The sequence below is a fragment of the Balaenoptera borealis genome (assembly GCF_965194805.1).
Source record: "Balaenoptera borealis genome assembly, chromosome: 9".
NCBI lineage: Eukaryota > Metazoa > Chordata > Mammalia > Artiodactyla > Balaenopteridae > Balaenoptera > Balaenoptera borealis.
Window position 1 is genome coordinate 61,852,175 of NC_138873.1, and position 20,160 is coordinate 61,872,334.

General features: G+C 36.1%; 1 protein-coding gene across 3 annotated transcripts in view; it reads right to left on the bottom strand.

Annotated features, from left to right (window-relative positions):
• Positions 1 to 20,160, bottom strand: part of UFL1 (UFM1 specific ligase 1) — a 60,437-nt gene that overhangs the window by 9,502 nt on the left and 30,775 nt on the right. For all 3 annotated transcript variants that reach the window (XR_014248431.1, XM_082405221.1, XM_082405222.1), the window contains exons 7-12: positions 11,593 to 11,651; positions 9,364 to 9,510; positions 7,897 to 8,072; positions 7,080 to 7,259; positions 5,213 to 5,333; positions 2,275 to 2,391 (exon numbers count right to left, since the gene is read on the bottom strand). Coding sequence is in view for 2 of the 3 variants with exons in the window: in XM_082405221.1 (XP_082261347.1) it covers positions 2,275 to 2,391; positions 5,213 to 5,333; positions 7,080 to 7,259; positions 7,897 to 8,072; positions 9,364 to 9,510; positions 11,593 to 11,651 (800 nt within the window). In the remaining variant the exon portion in view is untranslated. The remainder of the gene's footprint in view (positions 1 to 2,274; positions 2,392 to 5,212; positions 5,334 to 7,079; positions 7,260 to 7,896; positions 8,073 to 9,363; positions 9,511 to 11,592; positions 11,652 to 20,160) is intronic.

Sequence of the window (20,160 nt, forward strand, 5' to 3'; positions counted from 1 at the left end):
CCATTACTAATTGTAAAACTATAAAAAAGTGATTATTCCCAGCTAAATTAGGTTATTGACTCTATAAGTAAAACCTTAAATAAAAATAGAATAGCTCAAAAATCAATTTTCACTATGCATCAAGATCTAAGTACAACTACTTATCATAGCTTTAGAATAGATGGAAAAGCACTATCCTTTTTTTCTGAGATCTGCTATTCATTCCTGATCTCACAACAAATAGTATCTGATTTCTCCATCTGCTTCCTTGCATGCATTTTACTAGTTATTAAGTTGTATTTCCTTCTAGTAATCTTTCACATAGAGTTGACTGTATATTTTAGCTGAGAACCTAACTGCATCCTCCATTTCAAAAGCACTGAAATTACCTTTTTTTATGGGGAGAATGGTTTTACTCTTTTATAGCTCCTCTCTTATACTATACACAAAAAGAGTATCACATGCCTCATTTAACAATTACTTAGGGCTACAGATTTTAGAGAAGTATTTTCTTAAATGCTACTTCACTCCCACTCCTTGTTACATCTGGGAAAATAGGAAAATCCATTTATTAATGAAAAAGTAAAACTCACACAGAATAGTCTTAATGCTAATTAAAATAAGGGTAGAGCTCATAGTTTCTAAGATACTTTTCCTTTAATTAATACTGCTTTATGTATGTTGAGAATAGTAGCCATTGTTACCTATCTTAGACTACTTTAGACAGATCTTAAGCAATTGTCCTGTTACAGGTAGCAGCACATTAACATCTGAAGCCTTGTCACTTGACCCTTATATCTCCCAAGCCCATACATAATAAATTCTGTGGAAGAGGTAAAAGAAAAGGTCAAATCATCATCATTTCAAGTTTTTTTTTTTTTTGGTGGGGAAAATGAGGAGGGGAGGTATCATAGTTGCATTAATTTTTTAAAAACAGAAACATATTAAAAAAAATCATAATTTTATTTAGAAAAGCAAAGATGTCTCTTGCTAACTTAACCATACCAAACACTAACAAGTCTAGACAAAGAAAGATGCATATACTTAATTCTCCTGCTTAGATAGAAGCAACCAATTAGGTGTTACATTAAAAATTAAATATGCATGAAATTAATGAAATTAATGTTTTCTACTTAACTTTGTAGAGATTCACTATTCATAAAATATTCTAATTTCTTTTGCATGGAAGTTGGGAGACCATAACAATCTGTGCAAGCCAAAACTGCAAAGTGTTCTTAATAAACAATGGGAAAATTTACGATTGTTCTGTAACCTTTTAAAAATGTTTGTGCAAACATTCAAAGCTCTTACTGTTGGTTATAAATGTATAGGGAAATGAAAAATAAGACTAATCGTTCTAGTTTAGTACACTGTAATTTAGCACATCAGAAACACTGAGAATGGAAATGTTTCATTTCTTTGTAAAACACTCATCAAGAATAGTATGAACAGGGCTTGCCTTCTCATCCAGTAACTTAAAATACAGAGGAAGCATCTTTTCTATGCCTGGGCAAGTTGTCATATTCCTTATTAAACTCTGGATCAGCTTCCAACATTTTATCCTTTGCCCTTTCAGCATTGTGCAACATCTCTGAGAATTCCTTTAATGTGAAGCTTTTTGCCAACTTCACATCCTCTAAGACATTTTTATCCTTTTCGTCACAACCATTTCCCTTATTTCCGCCTTTACCAAGTTTCTCTGACTGCGCAGCTAGAGTCTCTTGAACAGAGGCAATGCCAACATTCCCATGGTCAGGCATTTCTTTTATAACTCCATTTATTCTTGATTCATATTTTATTTCCAGGGTTATGACTTTTCCTTTGCTGCACATTTACCTTTGTTGGCCAATTCCCCCTTTTGATTATCCATTTTTGTAAAACGTCACAGGGATTTATCACTGGGGGACAAGAAGTCACCACAACTACATGCTGTGTTTTCTATGCATAAAGTGAATAAGAGCTGCACAGTGATCAGCTTCTGAAAAGCTTGGAAATGAGTGATGTGACTGTCACAGATCATGATGCACGTCTGTTATTTACGTGCCGATCTGTAGACTAAGGAGCCAGCAACAAAGTTTGTATTTCAGGCAATTACTCACAGTTAATACACCCTGGTAACTGAAATATGAACTGTGTTGTTGGGACTCTGGTGTTATTTAACTAACTGTGAAATCTGTGCTCACTGAAACTCTGCAAAGCAAGGACTTCTTTAAGCATAGACACCTAAGTGTATGCATCTTAAGAAAATGTTAAAAAAAAATCATGCACATACAAAGAGTGAAATAAGCTACACACCTGTGTGAGATGACTCATCATCACTGTTGTCATCTTTTCGCCCTCTCTTCTTGATTTTTTTAATTCTGTACTCTCTGGCATTGCCGCCACCTCCTCCTCTCACACTTCCACTGCCCTCTGGTGGAAAACGACATTAGTTAGTATTACCTAACTAAATACTGTTTTTAGAAATAATGACAATATATTGTTGTACTTAACTTTACAGTAGAAAAATAAAGCCAAATAACTGACCTTTCAGCCACTTCTTAAGGTTGTAGTTTCTTTATTAAAACAAGTTTTATAAACTCAATCAGTAAAAATTAATAAGTAAGATATGAAATCTCTTGAATTTGAGCAACTCACTTAGATAACCCGCCTGCTCTAAATGCAGTCTCTTCCTCTTTCTCTAATGACATCTATTTTCTGCAGCTTTGATTGACTTTTTCCTGGCCGAACCCATTCCTTTACCTCCTCTTCTACCTTCTTCAAAAGTGCCCTAATTTGCTTATCTCTGTTACCACAGCCTCATTAACATCCCCAACTACAGTACCTCACAAATTTGGTTTTGTCTTTTTGATTGAAAGATTATTCCCCAGGTTTACAGGAGACATCCTGACTCTCCCACCACCCAAGAAGATAACTTCTTTTTTTTTTTTTAAGAATTTTTTTTTTAAATTTATTTATTTATTTATGGCTGTGCTGGGTCCTTCGCCTCCGCACGAGGGCCCTCCCCAGTTGCGGCAAGCGGGGGCCACCCCTCATCGCGGTGCGCGGGCCTCTCACTGCTGCGGCCTCTCCCACCGGGAAGCACAGGCTCCAGACGCGCAGGCCCAGCAGCCGCGGCCCATGGGCCCAGCCGCTCCGCGGCATGTGGGATCCCCCCAGACCAGGGCCCGAACCCGTGCCCCCCGCACCGGCAGGCAGACTCCCAACCACTGCGCCACCAGGGAAGCCCGAAGATAACTTCTTGACAGTAGGGAGAACATCTCACTAACGTCTGCATACTTGAGGTTAAGGCAATGCTTGACACATAACAGGGGCTCAGTAAATGTTGACCATAGGGGCTTCCCTGGTGGCACAGTGGTTGAGAATCTGCCTGCCAATGCAGGGGACACGGGTTCGAGCCCTGGTCTGGGAAGATCCCACATGCCGCGGAGCAACTGGGCCCGTGATCCACAACTACTGAGCCTGAGCGTCTGGAGCCTGTGCTCCGCAACAAGAGAGGCCGCGACAGTGAGAGGCCCGTGCACCATGATGAAGAGTGGCCCCCACTTGCCGCAACTGGAGAAAGCCCTCACACAGAAACGAAGACCCAATGCAGCCAAAAATAAAAATAATAAATAAATAATAAATAAAAAATTTAAAAAAAATGTTGACCATAAATATTAAATTAAGTAGAAAAATACAGTTATCAATCACCTACTGGCTAAATGAAGACTAAAAAAATACAAACTATGAAACAAACTAAAACACTGTAAATAAAAGTAAAATTGTTACTGAGGTATTTCTCTATTATATATTTACATTTAAAATATTCAACAAAATAGGATACTTCAGTAATGGAACTGTAACACTGAAATATATTGAAAATACATTTCTTCATAAAAGATTCATTTTTTCAATAAAATGATTTATATAAACAAAGATCTTTTTCTAAACTCTAAGAAGAATTCCCTTAGACTTCATCATATTCTATAAGTTCTATTGCTTTCATGATAGAAAAACACAACTTTCAAAAGCACAAGTTTAAAGTGAATGTATCTTTTACATTTGGTAATAAGTTTCTTATGGGAAAGACGTTGTTTGACATTATTCCATGAACTGTAATTAAACTATTATAAAACAACAGCACTATCAGAACAAAACACCAGATGAACCTGAATTTTTATAAGGATATAAAACAGACTAGTTATACTGACATTATGTGCAATCAATTAATTAAGGTGGATTTATAATTATATCTTAAAATAACAAAATATGCATGGTTATGAATATTATTATGATTTATTGCAGTAATTTACTATGTAGTTTTCCTAGAACAGAGAAATTTCAAAATATTATTGAAAGATTTTGTAGAAAAAGGTTTTTGAAGAGGAAAGAATCTCAAAGATATAGTGAATTCCCACAGCAAATAAAGTTTTTATAACATGGGTTTAATATAGCTGTATTTAGTAATGAAATATGTTGAATATCTAATTTCTTTAACCCTGATACAGCACTAATAAAATTATTCCTACTATAAAAAGTATGGAATATACATGTTAATTTCCAAATGCAAGTTACTAGTATGCCAGTGCTACCTAGGATAATTTCCAGTGACTCTAAATTAAAAGAATTAAAAAAAAAATGTCCTTGGGAAATTCATTCACTCAATAAATATTTATGGAGCACTTAAAATATTCCAAGGAGTGCTCTGAGTACTAGGGAAGAACAATAAATGAGATGGAGCAGACTCCCAAACGATAAAAGACATCACAGTGATAAAAGCGTTGTAAAAAAAAACTGGGAGGATAATCCGATGGAGAGTGACGGTGTGTGTATACTATTCTGGGTGGTTAGGAAGGCCTCTGTGAGGAACTGACATTTAAAGGTGAGCTCTTAATGACAAGAAGGAAACAGTTACTTGAAGCTTGGGAGGGAACAGCTTGTGCAAAGGCCTTGAGGTGAACACAAACTTGCAAAATTTGAGAATCAAGAAAGAAAAAAAAAGCTACTGGGGCAGGAACATAAAGAATGAGAACAGGAGACCATGAAATTAGCTTAGTTCTCACAAAATGAAACACAGTAAGTAATCACCAATATTTTCATTTTCATAATCAAAAGTTAATTCACTAGCAAAAGATTTGGTTAATATTAACAGTTAAAGGTGAATCAACCAAATAAAAGGGCCTTTCAAAAGGTCTGATAAGTGCAAAGTTCACTGCAACAAACTCATCTTGAATCTTGTTAATAATGTTACCTGTTGCTTTCCTCCTTCGTTCATCTTTTTTATCCTTTTTACTTGTATTAACGCTTTCTAAAATGGAGACTTGTTTCAGATCTTCTTCAGTGATTAAATGGACAGGATTATTTTTCATTTCCTGAAATAAAACATGCTTATTTTTTGTAGGCAAAAATATATAACATTACAAAAAGCATAAAATAAAAGTTGTTTATATCCTCATATCCTAACTGTTCTTGTTTGGTTTCATTGCTAAGAACTATAGAGCTTTGTCTCAGCTGCCACTCTGAGATTGTTTCTCCATGCCCCAAATAAGTCTCCTCCCTTGCTGTTCTTGACTTTTTGTATTTATTACCAGCTAATGAGAAATCCTATCCTATCACTGAACAGCTGATCACACAGCATCAGATGCAATCTTCAATTGTTATTGGCTAATTTTAGCACTGCTTAACGGATGACCCTTGCTACCTCTCTTTTTAAGACTCCCAAGGTCCAGTGCCACTTGGATATCTGAGATTACTAGAAAGATAATGAAATCTCCATCCCCACCCCACCATAATGATCACATATGAGTTGCATACTTAGGCATGTGAACTTTTTTCCCCTCTGGACTCATTCTTGATCTTTGCTTTTTATAAATTAATGTTAGGAACAATGAACTATTTCCAACTTCAGAAACTGATTCTTTATCATGGGAAAGGGTTCTAAATCTGTAGTGACAAACATACATTTTCACGTTAAAAATACTTCCTTTTCAGTTTTGCAAAGAAATGTTAAGAATGTTGACAGTTCAAACAAAAAATCACTTTCTTTTCCTGAATTTATTTTTGTGGTTGGAGGGAGGAGCACAAGGAAAGAAAAAAAAAAATCAATGATTATGTTAAATTTTTATTTTAGTAAAGGGTCTCAAATGAAAATAATAACGTAGTCATTTAGTAACTGGTAGCTAACATGTACTAAACATTTTATTTACATTGCTCCTTAATTTATATTTATCCTTGTGAGACTGGGCATCACCATCCTTTTCTCTGAAGATGAGGAAACTGGAAGTCTATTTGTCAAAGGCAAACGGAGTAAACAAGTTGAAATTAGAACTCAGGTTTACTGATATCAATCCTGTGTACTTTTTACTCCTCTCTGCTGCTTTGCAGGCCAAATGTAGAAAAGTTATATCATTTTTAAGACTATTAAGGAGCTTCAAAGGAATATAGATAAATACAAATTATTTATATATTTAATAAGCCCTCATGAATTTATTAACAGTCTGAGATATAAATGGGCTTTTTCTACCTATTTTGTGAGCAGGCTTTATAATGAGGGTGCTGCTAACTAGAAGCATGAATTGAACAGTCATTAAAGCAGACCTGGCATGATCTCTGCTTCTAAACACTTCCATAGCCGTTGCTCTGAGGAACTACTCAATTTTAATAGTAACAATTTCTTTCCTCAGTAAGTTATCCCGTTGGTATATCCCAAATAGGTCAAATTATGAGGCTCTGCTAGATTTAGTAAATATAATGTGTACTGATTGATAAATATACTATACATTTATGCATATAATCCACAGGTATCATTTTTATGGATTTTAATGTTGGACCAATACCCTCAGGGGACTTAAGTGTGAAATATATAATTTCATTTGTAAGATTTCAATTTATAAAAGCAGCTTCCTAAGTTCTAACTTCTATGTTCTGACGGGAATGGAGAAGGAGAAAAACAAATCCAGGAGAGGAAATAAAAAGGAATGATGCATTGAAGGAAAATAATGTATGAAACACAGTGTTCAGTTTTGGGTATACTGCTTACCTCATTTTTCAAAAGTCAGCAGATGATTCTAATGTGAAAGTACTGTTAAAATTAGTAGGTGAAAGGAAATCTGGCATACCTTTTCAGCTTTTTGGTGCATCAGGTCACTGAACAGTTCTGTACAATCATTTATAAATTTTTCACTGACTACAATAGTATCGCTAAAGACTACAGCTAAAGCCTGTTTGCTGAGTGCTCTCATCACATGTTGAAGCAATATTGCAGCATCTTCCACTGATAAGGAACTGGGTAGCAGAGGCTAGAATTACAAACAAAATGAAAACAAAGTATAAATGCAATATAATACAGATATACCATTTGTTGTATGTATTCTCTCCCTAAGTGATCTCATTAAGTCCAATGGTTTCAAAACCATCTATATGCTGATAACCTCCCAAATCGTATTTCTACCTTTATCCTCACTCCGAACTCTGAAATCACATATCCTACTGCTTCCCTAACCTTCCCCCACTCATATACCTAACAGGCATCTTGTATTTTAACATGTCCTGTTCAAAACAACGTGGTTTGTGCCTCCTGCCCCCAGACTCCCAGCTCCCATCTTCTCTTCCCCATTGCTCCCCCATCTCAATTAATGGAACCACTCTCCATTCAGTTGATCAGGCCCCAAACCTACAAGTCACACTGAGTTCCTCTCATAAACTCACAAACATTCCAACTTCAAGTCCTGGTAACTTTGCCTCCAAAATACATTTCTTCTTAGTTCTTTCTACTACCTGAAATGAACATTTTCATTAAAACCCCTCCTCCCCCCGCCAACCATGAAAGTATCCTTCCTGAAAGCTACATCCTAATTCTTAAAATGGCCATATACTAGTGAAGTATCAGTTGTCACTGGTTTAAAGGAAAATTAAGAAGAAAAAGATAAAACATACTGCAATATCAACCCATGTTCCAGAGCTGATGGCTTCCTCTACTGATGCTTCCACCTGATCCACAAGTCCTTGACCAACACAAGCTGCTTTCAAAAACAAGAGTTGTGTAGTCTTATATCTTTTCTTTATGTAGCTCACAGCATCTGGGATTCCAAGTCTGGACAAAGCATCAAATTCTAGAAATACATCACGAGGTTGGAATAGAATCATCATTCACACCTTTTAGAAATCTCAGAAAAAGTTAAGTTCTACCAAAATCTATTCTTTGTGAATGCACTGTATTCTAATAGAGTTTTTTAAGAATAAAACATAGAAGTGTACCATAGCCTATTCCCTGGTTATGTTACCTTCCCAAATTTTTATTACTAAACATATTTGTAGAAAAATTGGTTCAAGTACTGCATTAATTCAGCTTTGTCTCTTACTCTCCAATTGAGGGGTCAAAGGGAAACATGAGGACTAAAGAGCAATAAAAGTAGAAATGAGGATAATGGAATGTAATGATTTAAGTAGAGAAACAAAAACTGGAATTTTGATTATAGTTAACTAAAGGAATGGAATTTTAAAAATCTTTCATTAGACAACTGAGGACAAAGCAATTCTCTAGTCTAATTTACACTAGTAAAAGATTAGCATATAAAAGTAAAAAATTTAAGACTTAAATTTGCAGCCATTAAAGTTATTAGAGATATCTACCATCCTCTCTCTGTCCTCAAATAATAATATTTAAGGAAATTAATTACAACAAAATTCTAATCCAAGTCCTTGGCTGAAGAAACTGAGAAGGCACATTGTAGAAAGTCAAGAAAACATAAGCCAAACCAGTATTCATTCTAGCACACACTTAAACTGAACACTAATGACTTATAGGTATACTTATTTATAGGTAACTGATCCCTTACATAGTTTGACTTGGGTTATGAAATTGATCAAACTGAGTTTTATATATATATGCTACTTGTTTTAATGATTAAATTCAATCAATCTACTTTATCCAAATGATGGAACCTCAGAAACAAAATTTAGAATAACTTCTATGTTTCTGAAGTACTGGATAACTAATAAAAATGAACACTGTAAAACTGACAGCAATAAAATATTTCTAAGATTATGTAACTAAAAAACCAGGCAACTTCATAAGTTACACGATATAATAAATATAATTACTTTCTATGGATTAAAAAGAACTTGAAGTATCTTATATATAGTATCACATTACTAGAAGGCTGGTAACAATCAATACCGGCTTCTGGCCTTTCTACATTACAACTGTTCAATAACTATGGAATTAAACTCAGTTACATGACCCACAAAAACCTACAGTGTGATAACTACTTTTATACTCAAAGGGAACCATTATAGTCTGCTGGCCAACAGAAAAGTACAAGTGTACTCCCAGGGCTACACCCTTTCTAAGAATGTGTTTAATATTAGAAATGATTTTTAGTTAAAAAGAAAAAAAGTTACCCAGATAGCCATTCTGCCTGAGAAAAGAATCCACCCAAGTACTTTGTGTTCTGGAGTAAATGTCAGGGACAAACACCGCTTTATCCTGTCTCCCACCAACCACAGTGCCTCGTAAGCGTCCACTATTAACAAGTTCCTCAAGAACAGCTTAAAAGAAAAGCAAACAAATAGAAATAAATCAGAGCAGGTAAAAATCTCAAAAAGTAAAACACTTTAAAATTTCACAATTTAGTTATTCTTACCCTTTAAAAAGGCAATTTAAAATTTAAATTTCATACTAAATAAAGACATTATATTTTAGACAAAACTTTCCTGCCATTTATGAGAATACTCAGGTCGTAAATTCAGGAAATTTTGGCAACTAGCTAAAGATGCTGAACTGTAATAAAAACTAATTAATATTAATGTTGAATTTTTTAGTCTAATTTTGGAAAAAAAATGCCAATATTTATCTCATGATTAAAAGTAGACAATTACACACTCTGAGAATAGATAATACACAATCACTAGTGTTACCAAGTTCAATTTCCTCATATTTAGAAAAATCAAGACACCTGGATCCTATTAGAATCAACAGTGTGAAATAAAGCCATGAATATCTGTATAAATTATTACATTTCCACTGTTTAAATTGAAGGAACACATTTTAATCCTACCTATAACAGAAATATAATGCCACGGTTAAGAGGATGGATATGGACCCAGATAGCCTAAGTCCAAACCTCAACTCTGCCACCTACTAGTGCTGCCATTAACACCAAATTTATGATTTTTATTTAAACCATAACATTCAGCTACACACTTTGTTGTTTTAAATATCAAAATCCCCTAAAAAGAGACAAAGCAGATAGGACGGAGTTATTCCTAAGTGAACCAACAAGAACAGTCAAAAGATGTCTGGCACAAAGAATGATTCAGGAAAGTTAGCTTTTAACAGAAATAAAAATTAGTTTACATAGGAATTTCAGAATTCCAATGCTGAGTAAATCAGAATCAGAAAGGTCTAGATTTCACAATTGACTGAAGCACATAATTTTAAATTTTGTGTGACTGTACAACACAAATCCAAGCTAAATTCAGACGAAAGTTATCAATTTATCAGTTATTACTTGAAGAACTTTACATTATAATGAAATTTCACCAACTCTGATTATGGAAGTTCAGAAATACGTCACATTTTAATTTTAAATTTGTCTTAAAAAATTTAAATTTAACTCCATATTCTGAAAAATACAGTGAACAAAAATTAATTTTTGGTTCTGTATTTAAATTTCTTTTCCATTATTCATTTTAATTTTATATTTGCACAGATACCTGAGTTGAAAGATTAAGTCACTGCTTTTAAAAATTACTTCAGCCAAGCTTTATAAAAAAACCTTCGAAATCTCATAAGAGTTTCACAAAAACACAAAATAGTCAATGGACCAAAATTATTTTGAAGCTATTACTGTACTGTTTGAATGCTAAGAATTTATTTTTAATGCTATAAGCCTTTTGTAAAAATTTTATTAGCCAAACACTACTTTCACAAGAAAATGTAGTAAAAATCTGTAAGAAACAAAGTAAAAATTATTCTTAATCCCAAAATTTTAAATCTCTATATGCATATGCATAGCAGAGTATTTTATACACACACATTTTTTTTTTATTCCACTCCTCTTGAGGTACCCAACACTAAATGTTTGGTGGGTATAACAAGACACGTATATGAAAATTGGTATAGAGAAACTTCTCAACCAGAAATATATTTTTTAAAATAAATTTATTTATTTATTTATTTTTGGCTGTGTCAGGTCTTTGTTGCTGCACGCGGGGTTTCTCTAGTTGCCACGAGTGGGGGCTACTCTTCATTGTGGTGCGCAGGCTTCTCATTGCAGTGGCTTCTCTTGTTGCAGAGCACGGGCTCTAGGCACGCGGGCTTCAGTAGTTGCAACACGCGGGCTCAGTAGTTGTGGCTCACGGGCTCTAGAGCACAAGCTCAGTAGTTTTAGCACATGGGGCTCAGTTGCTCCGTGGCACGTGGGATCTTCCCAGACCAGGGATCGAACCCGTGTCCCCAGCATTGGCAGGCAGATTCTCAACCACTGTGCCACCAGGGAAGCCCCCTAGATATATTTTAATTACATAAGTTTTAAGATTAAAAGAGGTAAAAACATTAAAATTAGTTAAGTTTTACATTTAGTCTATTCAACAGCTAATTAAGTGATATATCATTTAAAGCAAACTCACAGTAAAGAAGCTGCTCCTGAAACCCATATTTTGAAATCAAAGAATTCACTGCTGTAGGCCTTTATGGAAAGAAAAAAAAAATAAAAAAAACATTTTACTCATCATAGAGTTACACATACTTATGAATTAAAAAAACTAGGATGATTAGTTTATGAAAAACAAATTAATTTAGAAGAAAAAAATGAAGGCAAAATTGCACCATAGATCAAGACGGCAGGATAGGACATGGAGCTCACCTCCTCCCGTAAGTGTATCAAAAATACATCTACATGTGGAATAATTCTCACAGAATACCTACTGAATGCTGGCAGATCTCATACAACCAAAGTTGCAAGAAAGATCACCATTTAACTGGGTAGGAAAAAGAAAAAAAAAAGGAATTGGGACAGGATCTACGTCCCTGGGAGGTACCTATGAAAGAAGGAAGGTTCTCTCACATTGGGAACTCCCTTCACTGACTGGGAGATCAGCCGGGCCAGCAAGAGAGCTTCAGAGGCTCAGCGGAGAATGCAGCAACCAGCCTGCCACAGGCAGAACAGAGAGAGGCTGGCATGGACGGGCCTGACCACCTTGCTGCACTCCCCAGCCAGACGCATGTCTGCTAGTGGGCATGGGGGCTAGGTGCTGAAACTTGGGCTTCAGGGGACAGACCTGGGGAGAGGACTGGGATTCGCTGTGCAGAGACAGCCTGAAGGGGGTGGAGTATGCTTTGGGCTGCAACAGGAGGTGTACACAGGACTGAGCCTGGGTCTGCCATAGAAGCCCCACTGTTAATGGGGTGACTCTCAAGCAAAGGGAGGGGCAAGGCCCCACCAGAGCAGCCTCAATCTCTGCGTGCTCACAGCAGGTGTGGCTCTGCCTCTATGAGCTCTGGGAGCATGCAAGCCCGGGAGTGCTGCCCACACTTGGAGGTGGGGCTGAAATCTGAGCTGTGTCCCAGCAGCTGATCAATCCGTGGATTTATGCCACTGCTGGCAGCTTTGTAAGCTCAGCACCTGTGGGACATCCAAGCAGATTACTGGTGATCCTGTGGCTGGGGCAAGTCTGGCATTAGCAGCTGCAAGCTTTGTGGGCATGCATATGTAGAGGTGGAGCTGGGGTCTGGGCTGATTCTGTAGCTCCCAGGGCGGGTCCAGGTGTGCGACCATGACAGTTCAGGTGCCTGACTTCAGTGGATCTGCGCTGCTGGTTTTGTGAGCACAGCGCCCGAGGGTCACCCAGGTCGACTGCCTGCATTCCCATGATTGAGGAGGGGCCAGGGGCAGTGCCAACAAGAGCATACTTTGTGAGACTGCACGAGTGACAGGAAACACCACAGGTGCCCTCCTGGCAAACAGCTCCTGTGGAGGAATAGGCAGTGGCTTTTCTCCCAGCGGGAGCACTCCAGTCTTGCCTCACACTGTAGTAGCTTAGAAATGTATCTGGGGGCTTCTACTCCAACAACTGGTGAGCAGACCCTGTCCCCAACAGGGCTGTGACAACCACAGAGCAAAGAGGACGCCCTGCTCAATATCCATTGCAGGCTCTGGTCACCACAACACCAGTCACACCTCCATCAGTGGGATAACGGCCAGCACATACTGAGAAAAGACATGGCAGGGCCCCATACTAAAACAGCTCTCACACCAAAAATATTAGATTCATGCAGGGTACACGGGGATGCTCCGACATAAAAACAGCCCTCCAAGACCACAGTAGATAACTGTTTCTCCTAAACTCTTACAGTAAGAGAAATATAAATAAAATGAAGAAGCAGAGGAGCCAAATGCAATTAAAAGATCAAGAGAATTCCCCTGAAAGAACAAAAAATAAAACACCTCTCCAGTCTACTAGACCCTGAGTTCAAAAAGGAGGTAATAAAACTACTGAAGGAATTAAGAAAGGCTATCAATAGAAATGCAGGTCACTGTAACAAGGAACTAGTTACTAACTATAAAGAGGAACCAAGAAAAATTAGAAAACTCATTTGCTGAGATGAAAGCTGAGCTAAAGGCAATAAATAGCAAACTGAATGATGCAGAAGAATGAATAAATGATCTGGAAGAAAGAATAATGGAAATTGCCCAATAAGAACAGCAGACAGAAAGACAAATGAAAAAAAAAGAAAGCAATATATGAGACCTATGGGATAATATAAAGTGTGCCAATCTACACATCATAGGGATCCCAGAAGGAGAAGAAAGAGAAAAGGGGATCGAAAACATATTGGAAGAAATTATGGCTTAAAACTTCCCAAACCTAAGGAAGGAAACAGATATCCAGGTATGGGAAGCAGAGAAGGTCCCAAAAGGATGAACCCAAACAAACCCACAACAGGACATATTATAATTAAAATGACAAAAGTTAAAGATAAAGGGAGGTTTCTAGGCAGCAAGAGAAAACAAAGAATTAGTTACAAAGGGAACCTACTTAAGCCTATCAGCTGAGTTCTCTACAAAAAGGTTTCAGGCCAGAAGGGAGTGACAAGATATATTCCATGTCCTGAAAGGGAAAAACCTACAACTTAGGAAACTCTACCTAGCAAGATTATCATTTAGGAGAGAGAAAGAATGTCTCAGACAAGCAAAAACTGAAAGAATACAGCAATACTAAACCTATCCTAAAAGAAATATTGAAAGGTCTTCTCTCAATAGAAAAGAAGCAAGAATCTGTAGGAAAGAAAAAAAAAAAAAAATCACAACTGGGAAGTAAATCACTTAAATAAGCCAGTACACAGACTTAAAAAAAATTATTGTGAAAGCGATAATAACTACAATGAACAGCAAAAGGATAAACATGAAGGTGCAAAAGAGGACATCAAAACATGAAGGTGCAAAAGAGGACATCAAAATCAAAAAATATGGGGGAGAAGAGTAAGAAAATACAGATTTTTTTTTTTTAGAATGTGTTTGAGCCTATATGACTACCAGTTTGTAGCAAGTAGATACAGGAATGGGTTAACATACTTGAAAAAAACAGCGTAATCACAAATCAAAAACATACAACAGATTCACAAAAACCAAAAAGAAGAGAACAAAAGCATAATACAAAAGAAAACCATCAAACCACAATAGGAAAGACAAAAAGAAAGAGAAGGGAATAAGAAATACAAAACTGGAAAACAAGTTTTTAAATGGCAACAAATACATATCTATCAATAATTACCTTAAGTGTCAATAGACTAAATGCTCCAATCAAAAGTCAAAGAGTGGCAGAATGGATAAAAAAACAAGAGCCTACAACATGCTGTCTACAAAAGACCCACTTTAGGGCAAATGACACACATAGATTGAAAGTGAAGGGATGGAAAAAGATGTATCATGCAAATGGAAGTGACAAGAAGGCGGGGGTAGCAATACTCATATCAGAGAAAACAGACTTTGAAACTAAGACCATAAAAAAAAGATAAACAAGGGCACTGAATAATGATAAAAGGATCAATACAAGGAGAGGATATTGCACTTGTTAACATATATGCACCCAATATAGGAGCATCTGAATACATAAAACAAATACTAACAGACATAAAGGGAGAAATTGATGGGAATACAATAGTAGGAGACTTTAACACCAGACTCACATCAATGGATAGATCTTCCAGACAGAAAATCAATAATGCAACAGAGATTCTAAATGACACATTAGAATAGTTAGACTTAATTGGTATTTTCAGGGCATTACATCCCAAAAAACCAGAATACACACTGTTTTCAAGTGCACATGGAACATTCTCTAGGACTGACCACATACAAAAACACAAAACAAGCCTCAACAAACTGAAGAGGAGAGAAATTATTTCAAGTATCTTTTCTGACCACAACAGCATGAAACTAGAAATCAACCACAGAAAGAAAAACAAGAAAAAAACCGATTACATGGAGACTAAACAACATGCTACTAAAAAAACAATGGGTCAAGATGAAATCAAAGAGGAAATTTAAAAATACCTTGAGACAACTGACAATGAAAACACAACCATACAAAATCTATGGCATGCAGCAAAAGCAGTCCTTAGAGAGAAGTTCACAGCAATACAGGCCTTCGTCAAAAAATAAGAAAAATCTCAAATAAACAACCTAACCTACCGCCTAAAAGAATCAGAAGAAAAAACAAAACCTAAAGTCAGCAGAAGAAAGGAAATAATGAAGATCAGAGAGGGAATAAATAAAAGAGATTAAAAAAAAACAGAAACAACCCAATCAAAAAGCAGGTAGAAGATCTAAACAGACACTTCTCCAAAGACATACAGATGGTCCATACAGATGAAAAAAATGCTCAACAATGCCAATTATTAGAGAAATGCAAATCAAAACTACCATGAGGTATCACCTGACACCAGTCAGAATGACTATCATCAAAAACGTCTACAAACAATAAATGCTGGAGAGGGTATGGAGAAAAAGGAACCCTCCTACACTGTTGGTGAGAATGTAAATCTGTACAGGCACTATGGAGAACAGTGTGGAGGTTCCTTAAAAAAACTAAAACTAGAGCTACCATATGATCCTGTAATCCCACTCCTGGGCATATAACTGGACAAAACTATAATTCGAAAAGATACATGCATCCCAATGTTCATTGCAGCACTATTTACAATACACAAGACATGGAAGCAACCTAAATGTCCACTGACAGATGAATGGATAAAGAAGATGTGACAGATATACATACACACCCCCACACACACACAATGGGATATTACTCAGCCATAAGAAAAATCAAATAATGCCATTTGCAGCAACATGGATGGAACTAGAAATTATCATATTAAGTGAAATAAGCCAAAAAAAGACAAATATCATACGATATTGCTTATATGTGGAATCTAAAAAAAAAAAAAAAGATACAAATAAACTTATTTACAAAACAGAAAGAGACCCACAGGAATAGAAAACAAACTTATAGTTGCCAAAGGGGAAAGGTAGGAGGGAGGGATAAATGAGGAACTTGGAATTAACATATACATACTACTATACATAAAATATCAATAATAAACAACAAGGACATACTGTATAGCACAGGGAACTATACTCAATATTTTGTAATAATCTATAAGGGAAAAGAATCTGAAAAAGAATATATATATACACACACATATACATATACATACATGTAACTGAATCACTTTGCTGTACACCTGAAACACACCCTTGTAAATCTATACTGCAATTAAAAACAAAAAAAGAAATCAATAAAATCAAGACCTGGTTCTTTCAAAGGGTAAACAAAACCTACAGACCTCTGGCCAGGCTCACCAAGAAGAAAAGAGAGAACTAAATAAAATAAGAAATGAAAGAGGAGAAATAACAACTGATACCACAGAAATACAAAAACCATAAGAGAATACTATGAACAATTATATGCCATCAAATTGGACAACCTAGAAGAAATGGACAAGTTTCTAGAAACATACAGTCCTCCAAAACTGAATTAAGAAACAGATTAATTTGAACAGAATGATCACTAGAAGTGAAACAGAATCTGTAATAAAAAAACTCCCTGCAAACAAAAGTCCAGGACGGGATGGCTGCACTGGGGAATTAATTCTACCAACCATACAAAGAACTTATACTGATCCTTTTCAAACTCTTCCAAAAGACTGAAGAGGAGGGAACACTCCCAAAGACATTCTATGAAGTCACCATCATCCTGATACCAAAACCAAACAAAGACACCACCAAAAAAGAAAATTACAGGCCAGTATCTCTGACGAATATAGATGCAGAAAATCTCAACAAAACATTAGCAAACCGAATCCGACAACACATAAAAAAGATCATACACCACGACCAAGTGGGATTCATCCCAAGTTCACAAGGATAGTTCAACATAGCAAATCTATCAATGTGATACACCACATAAACAAAAGAACAGACAAAAACCACATGATCATCTTGATAGCTGCTGCAGAAAAAGCATTTGACAAAATTCAACATCCACTCATGATAACAACTCTTACCAAAGTGGGTACAGAGGGAACATATCTCAACATAATAAAAGCTATTTATGACAAGCCCACAGCCAACATAATACTCAACGGTGAAAAGTTGAAAGCCTTCGCGCTGAAATTTACAACAAGGATGCCCACTGTCACCACTTCTGTTCAACACAGTATCAGAAGTCCTAGCCACAGCAATCAGACAATAAAAAGCAATAAAAGGTACACAAACTGGAAGGGAAGAGGTAAAATTATCATCATAAGCAGGTGACATAATACCATATATGGAAAATCCTAAAGATGCCACACAAAAACTACTAGAACTGATAAATGAATTCAGCAAGGTAGCAGGATACCAGATTAACATACAGAAATCCGTTGCATTTCTTTATACTAACAATGAAATATCAGAAAGGGAAAGTAAAAAAAATTCCCTTTAAAAACTGCATCAAAAAAAGAAATACTTAGGAATAAACGTCATCAAGGAGGTGAAAGACTTATATGCTAAGAACTACAAAACATTAACAAAGGAAAATGAAGATGATTCAAAGAAATGGAAAGATATCTTATGCTTTTGGATCAGAAGAATTAATATTGTTAAAATATTAATACTACCCAAAGCAATCTACAGGTTTAATGGAATCCCTATCAAATTACCCATGACATTTTCCACAGAACTAGAACAAATAATCCTAAAATTTATATGGGACTATAAAAGACCCAGAATTGCCAAAGCAATCCTGAGGAAAAAGAACAAAGCAGGAGGCATAACCCTCCTTGACTTCAGACAATACTACAAAGCCACAGTAATCAAAACAGCATGGTATTGGCACACAAACAGACACATAGATCAATGCAACAGAAAAGACAGCCCAGGGAATTCCCTGGTGGTCCAGTGGTTAGGACTCTGTGCTTTCACTGGCAAGGGCGCAGGTTCAATCCTCAGTCAGGGAACTAAGATCCTGCAAGCCACACAGCCAAAAACAACAACAATAACAGAAAACACAGAAAGCCCAGAAATAAACGCACACACCCCCATGGTCAATTAATCTTCGACAAAGGAGGCAAGAACATACAATGGAGAAAAGACAGTCTCGTCAGCAAGTGGTGCTGGGAAAGCTGGACAGCCACATGTAAATCAATGAAGTTAGAACACTCCCTCACACCATACACAAAAATAAACTCAAAAATGGCTTAAAGATTTAAATGTAAGACATGACATTGTAAAACAGCTAGAAGAGAACATTGGCAAAACATTCTCTGACATAAATTGTAGCAATGTTTTCTTAGATCAGCCTCCCAAGGCAACAGAAACAAAAATAAAAATAACCAAATGGGACCAAATCAAACTGATAAGCTTTGGCACAGCAAACAAAACCATAAACAAAATGAAAAGACAACCTACGTACTGGGAGAAAATATCTGCAAACAATGTGACCAACAAGGAGTTATTTCCAAAATATAGTTTATATAGCTCAATAAAAAAAAAAAAACAAAAAAAAAACACCAAACAACCCAATCAAAAATGGGCAGAAGACCTAAATAGACATTTCTCCAAAGAAGACATAAAGATGGCCAATAGGCACATGAAAAGATGCTCAACATCACTAATTAGAGAAATGCAAATCAAAACTACAATGAGGTATCACCTCACATGGGTCAGAATAGCCATCATCAAAAAGTCTACAAATAATAAATGCTGGAAAGGGTGTGGAGAAAAGGGAACCCTCCTACACTGTTGGTGGGAATGTAAATTGGTGCAGCCACTGTGGAAAACAGTATGGAGGCTCCCTAAAAAACTAAAAATAGAGCTACCTTTTGATCCAGCAATCTCACTCCTGGGCATACATCCAGAAAAGACAAAAACTCTAATTCGAAAAGATACATGCACCCCAATGTTCATAGCAGCACTATTAATAATAGTCAAGACGTGAAAGCAACCTAAGTGTCCATCAACAGATGAATGGATAAAGAAGATGTGATATATACACACACACACAATAGAATATTACTCAGCCATAAAAAAGAATTAAATGTTGCCATTTGCAGCAACATGGATGGACCTAGAGATTATCATACAAAGTGAAGTCAGAGAAAGACAAATGCCATATGACATCACTTACATATGGAATCTAAACTATGATACAAATGATCTTATTTACAAAACAGAAACAGACTCAGACATAGAAAACAAACTTATGGTTGTCAAAGGGGAAAAGGGGTGGGGGAGGGATAAATCAGAAGTTTGGGATTAGGAGATACAAACTACTATATATAAAATAGATAAACAAGAAGGTCCTACTGTATAGCACAGGGAATTATATTCAGTATCCTGTAATAAAGTATAATGGAAAAGAACATGAAGAAAAATATATATACACATATATATGTATAACTGAATTGCTTGCTGAACACCAGAAACCAACACAACATTGTAAATCAACTAAAAAAAAAAAAAAAAAAAAACTGCACCAAATTTTACATCCTTAAGCAGAATTATGCTATTGAAATACCAGGTAATTGATCTGTCTTCCCATTCTGGGATCAATTTACTTTCCCACCAAAATTTCACCTCAAATTTGGTGACTCTTGACTATCTGTCTTGCCCTTTATTGTATGTTAATTTCTTGTTCATTCTATTCTTTCTGTCT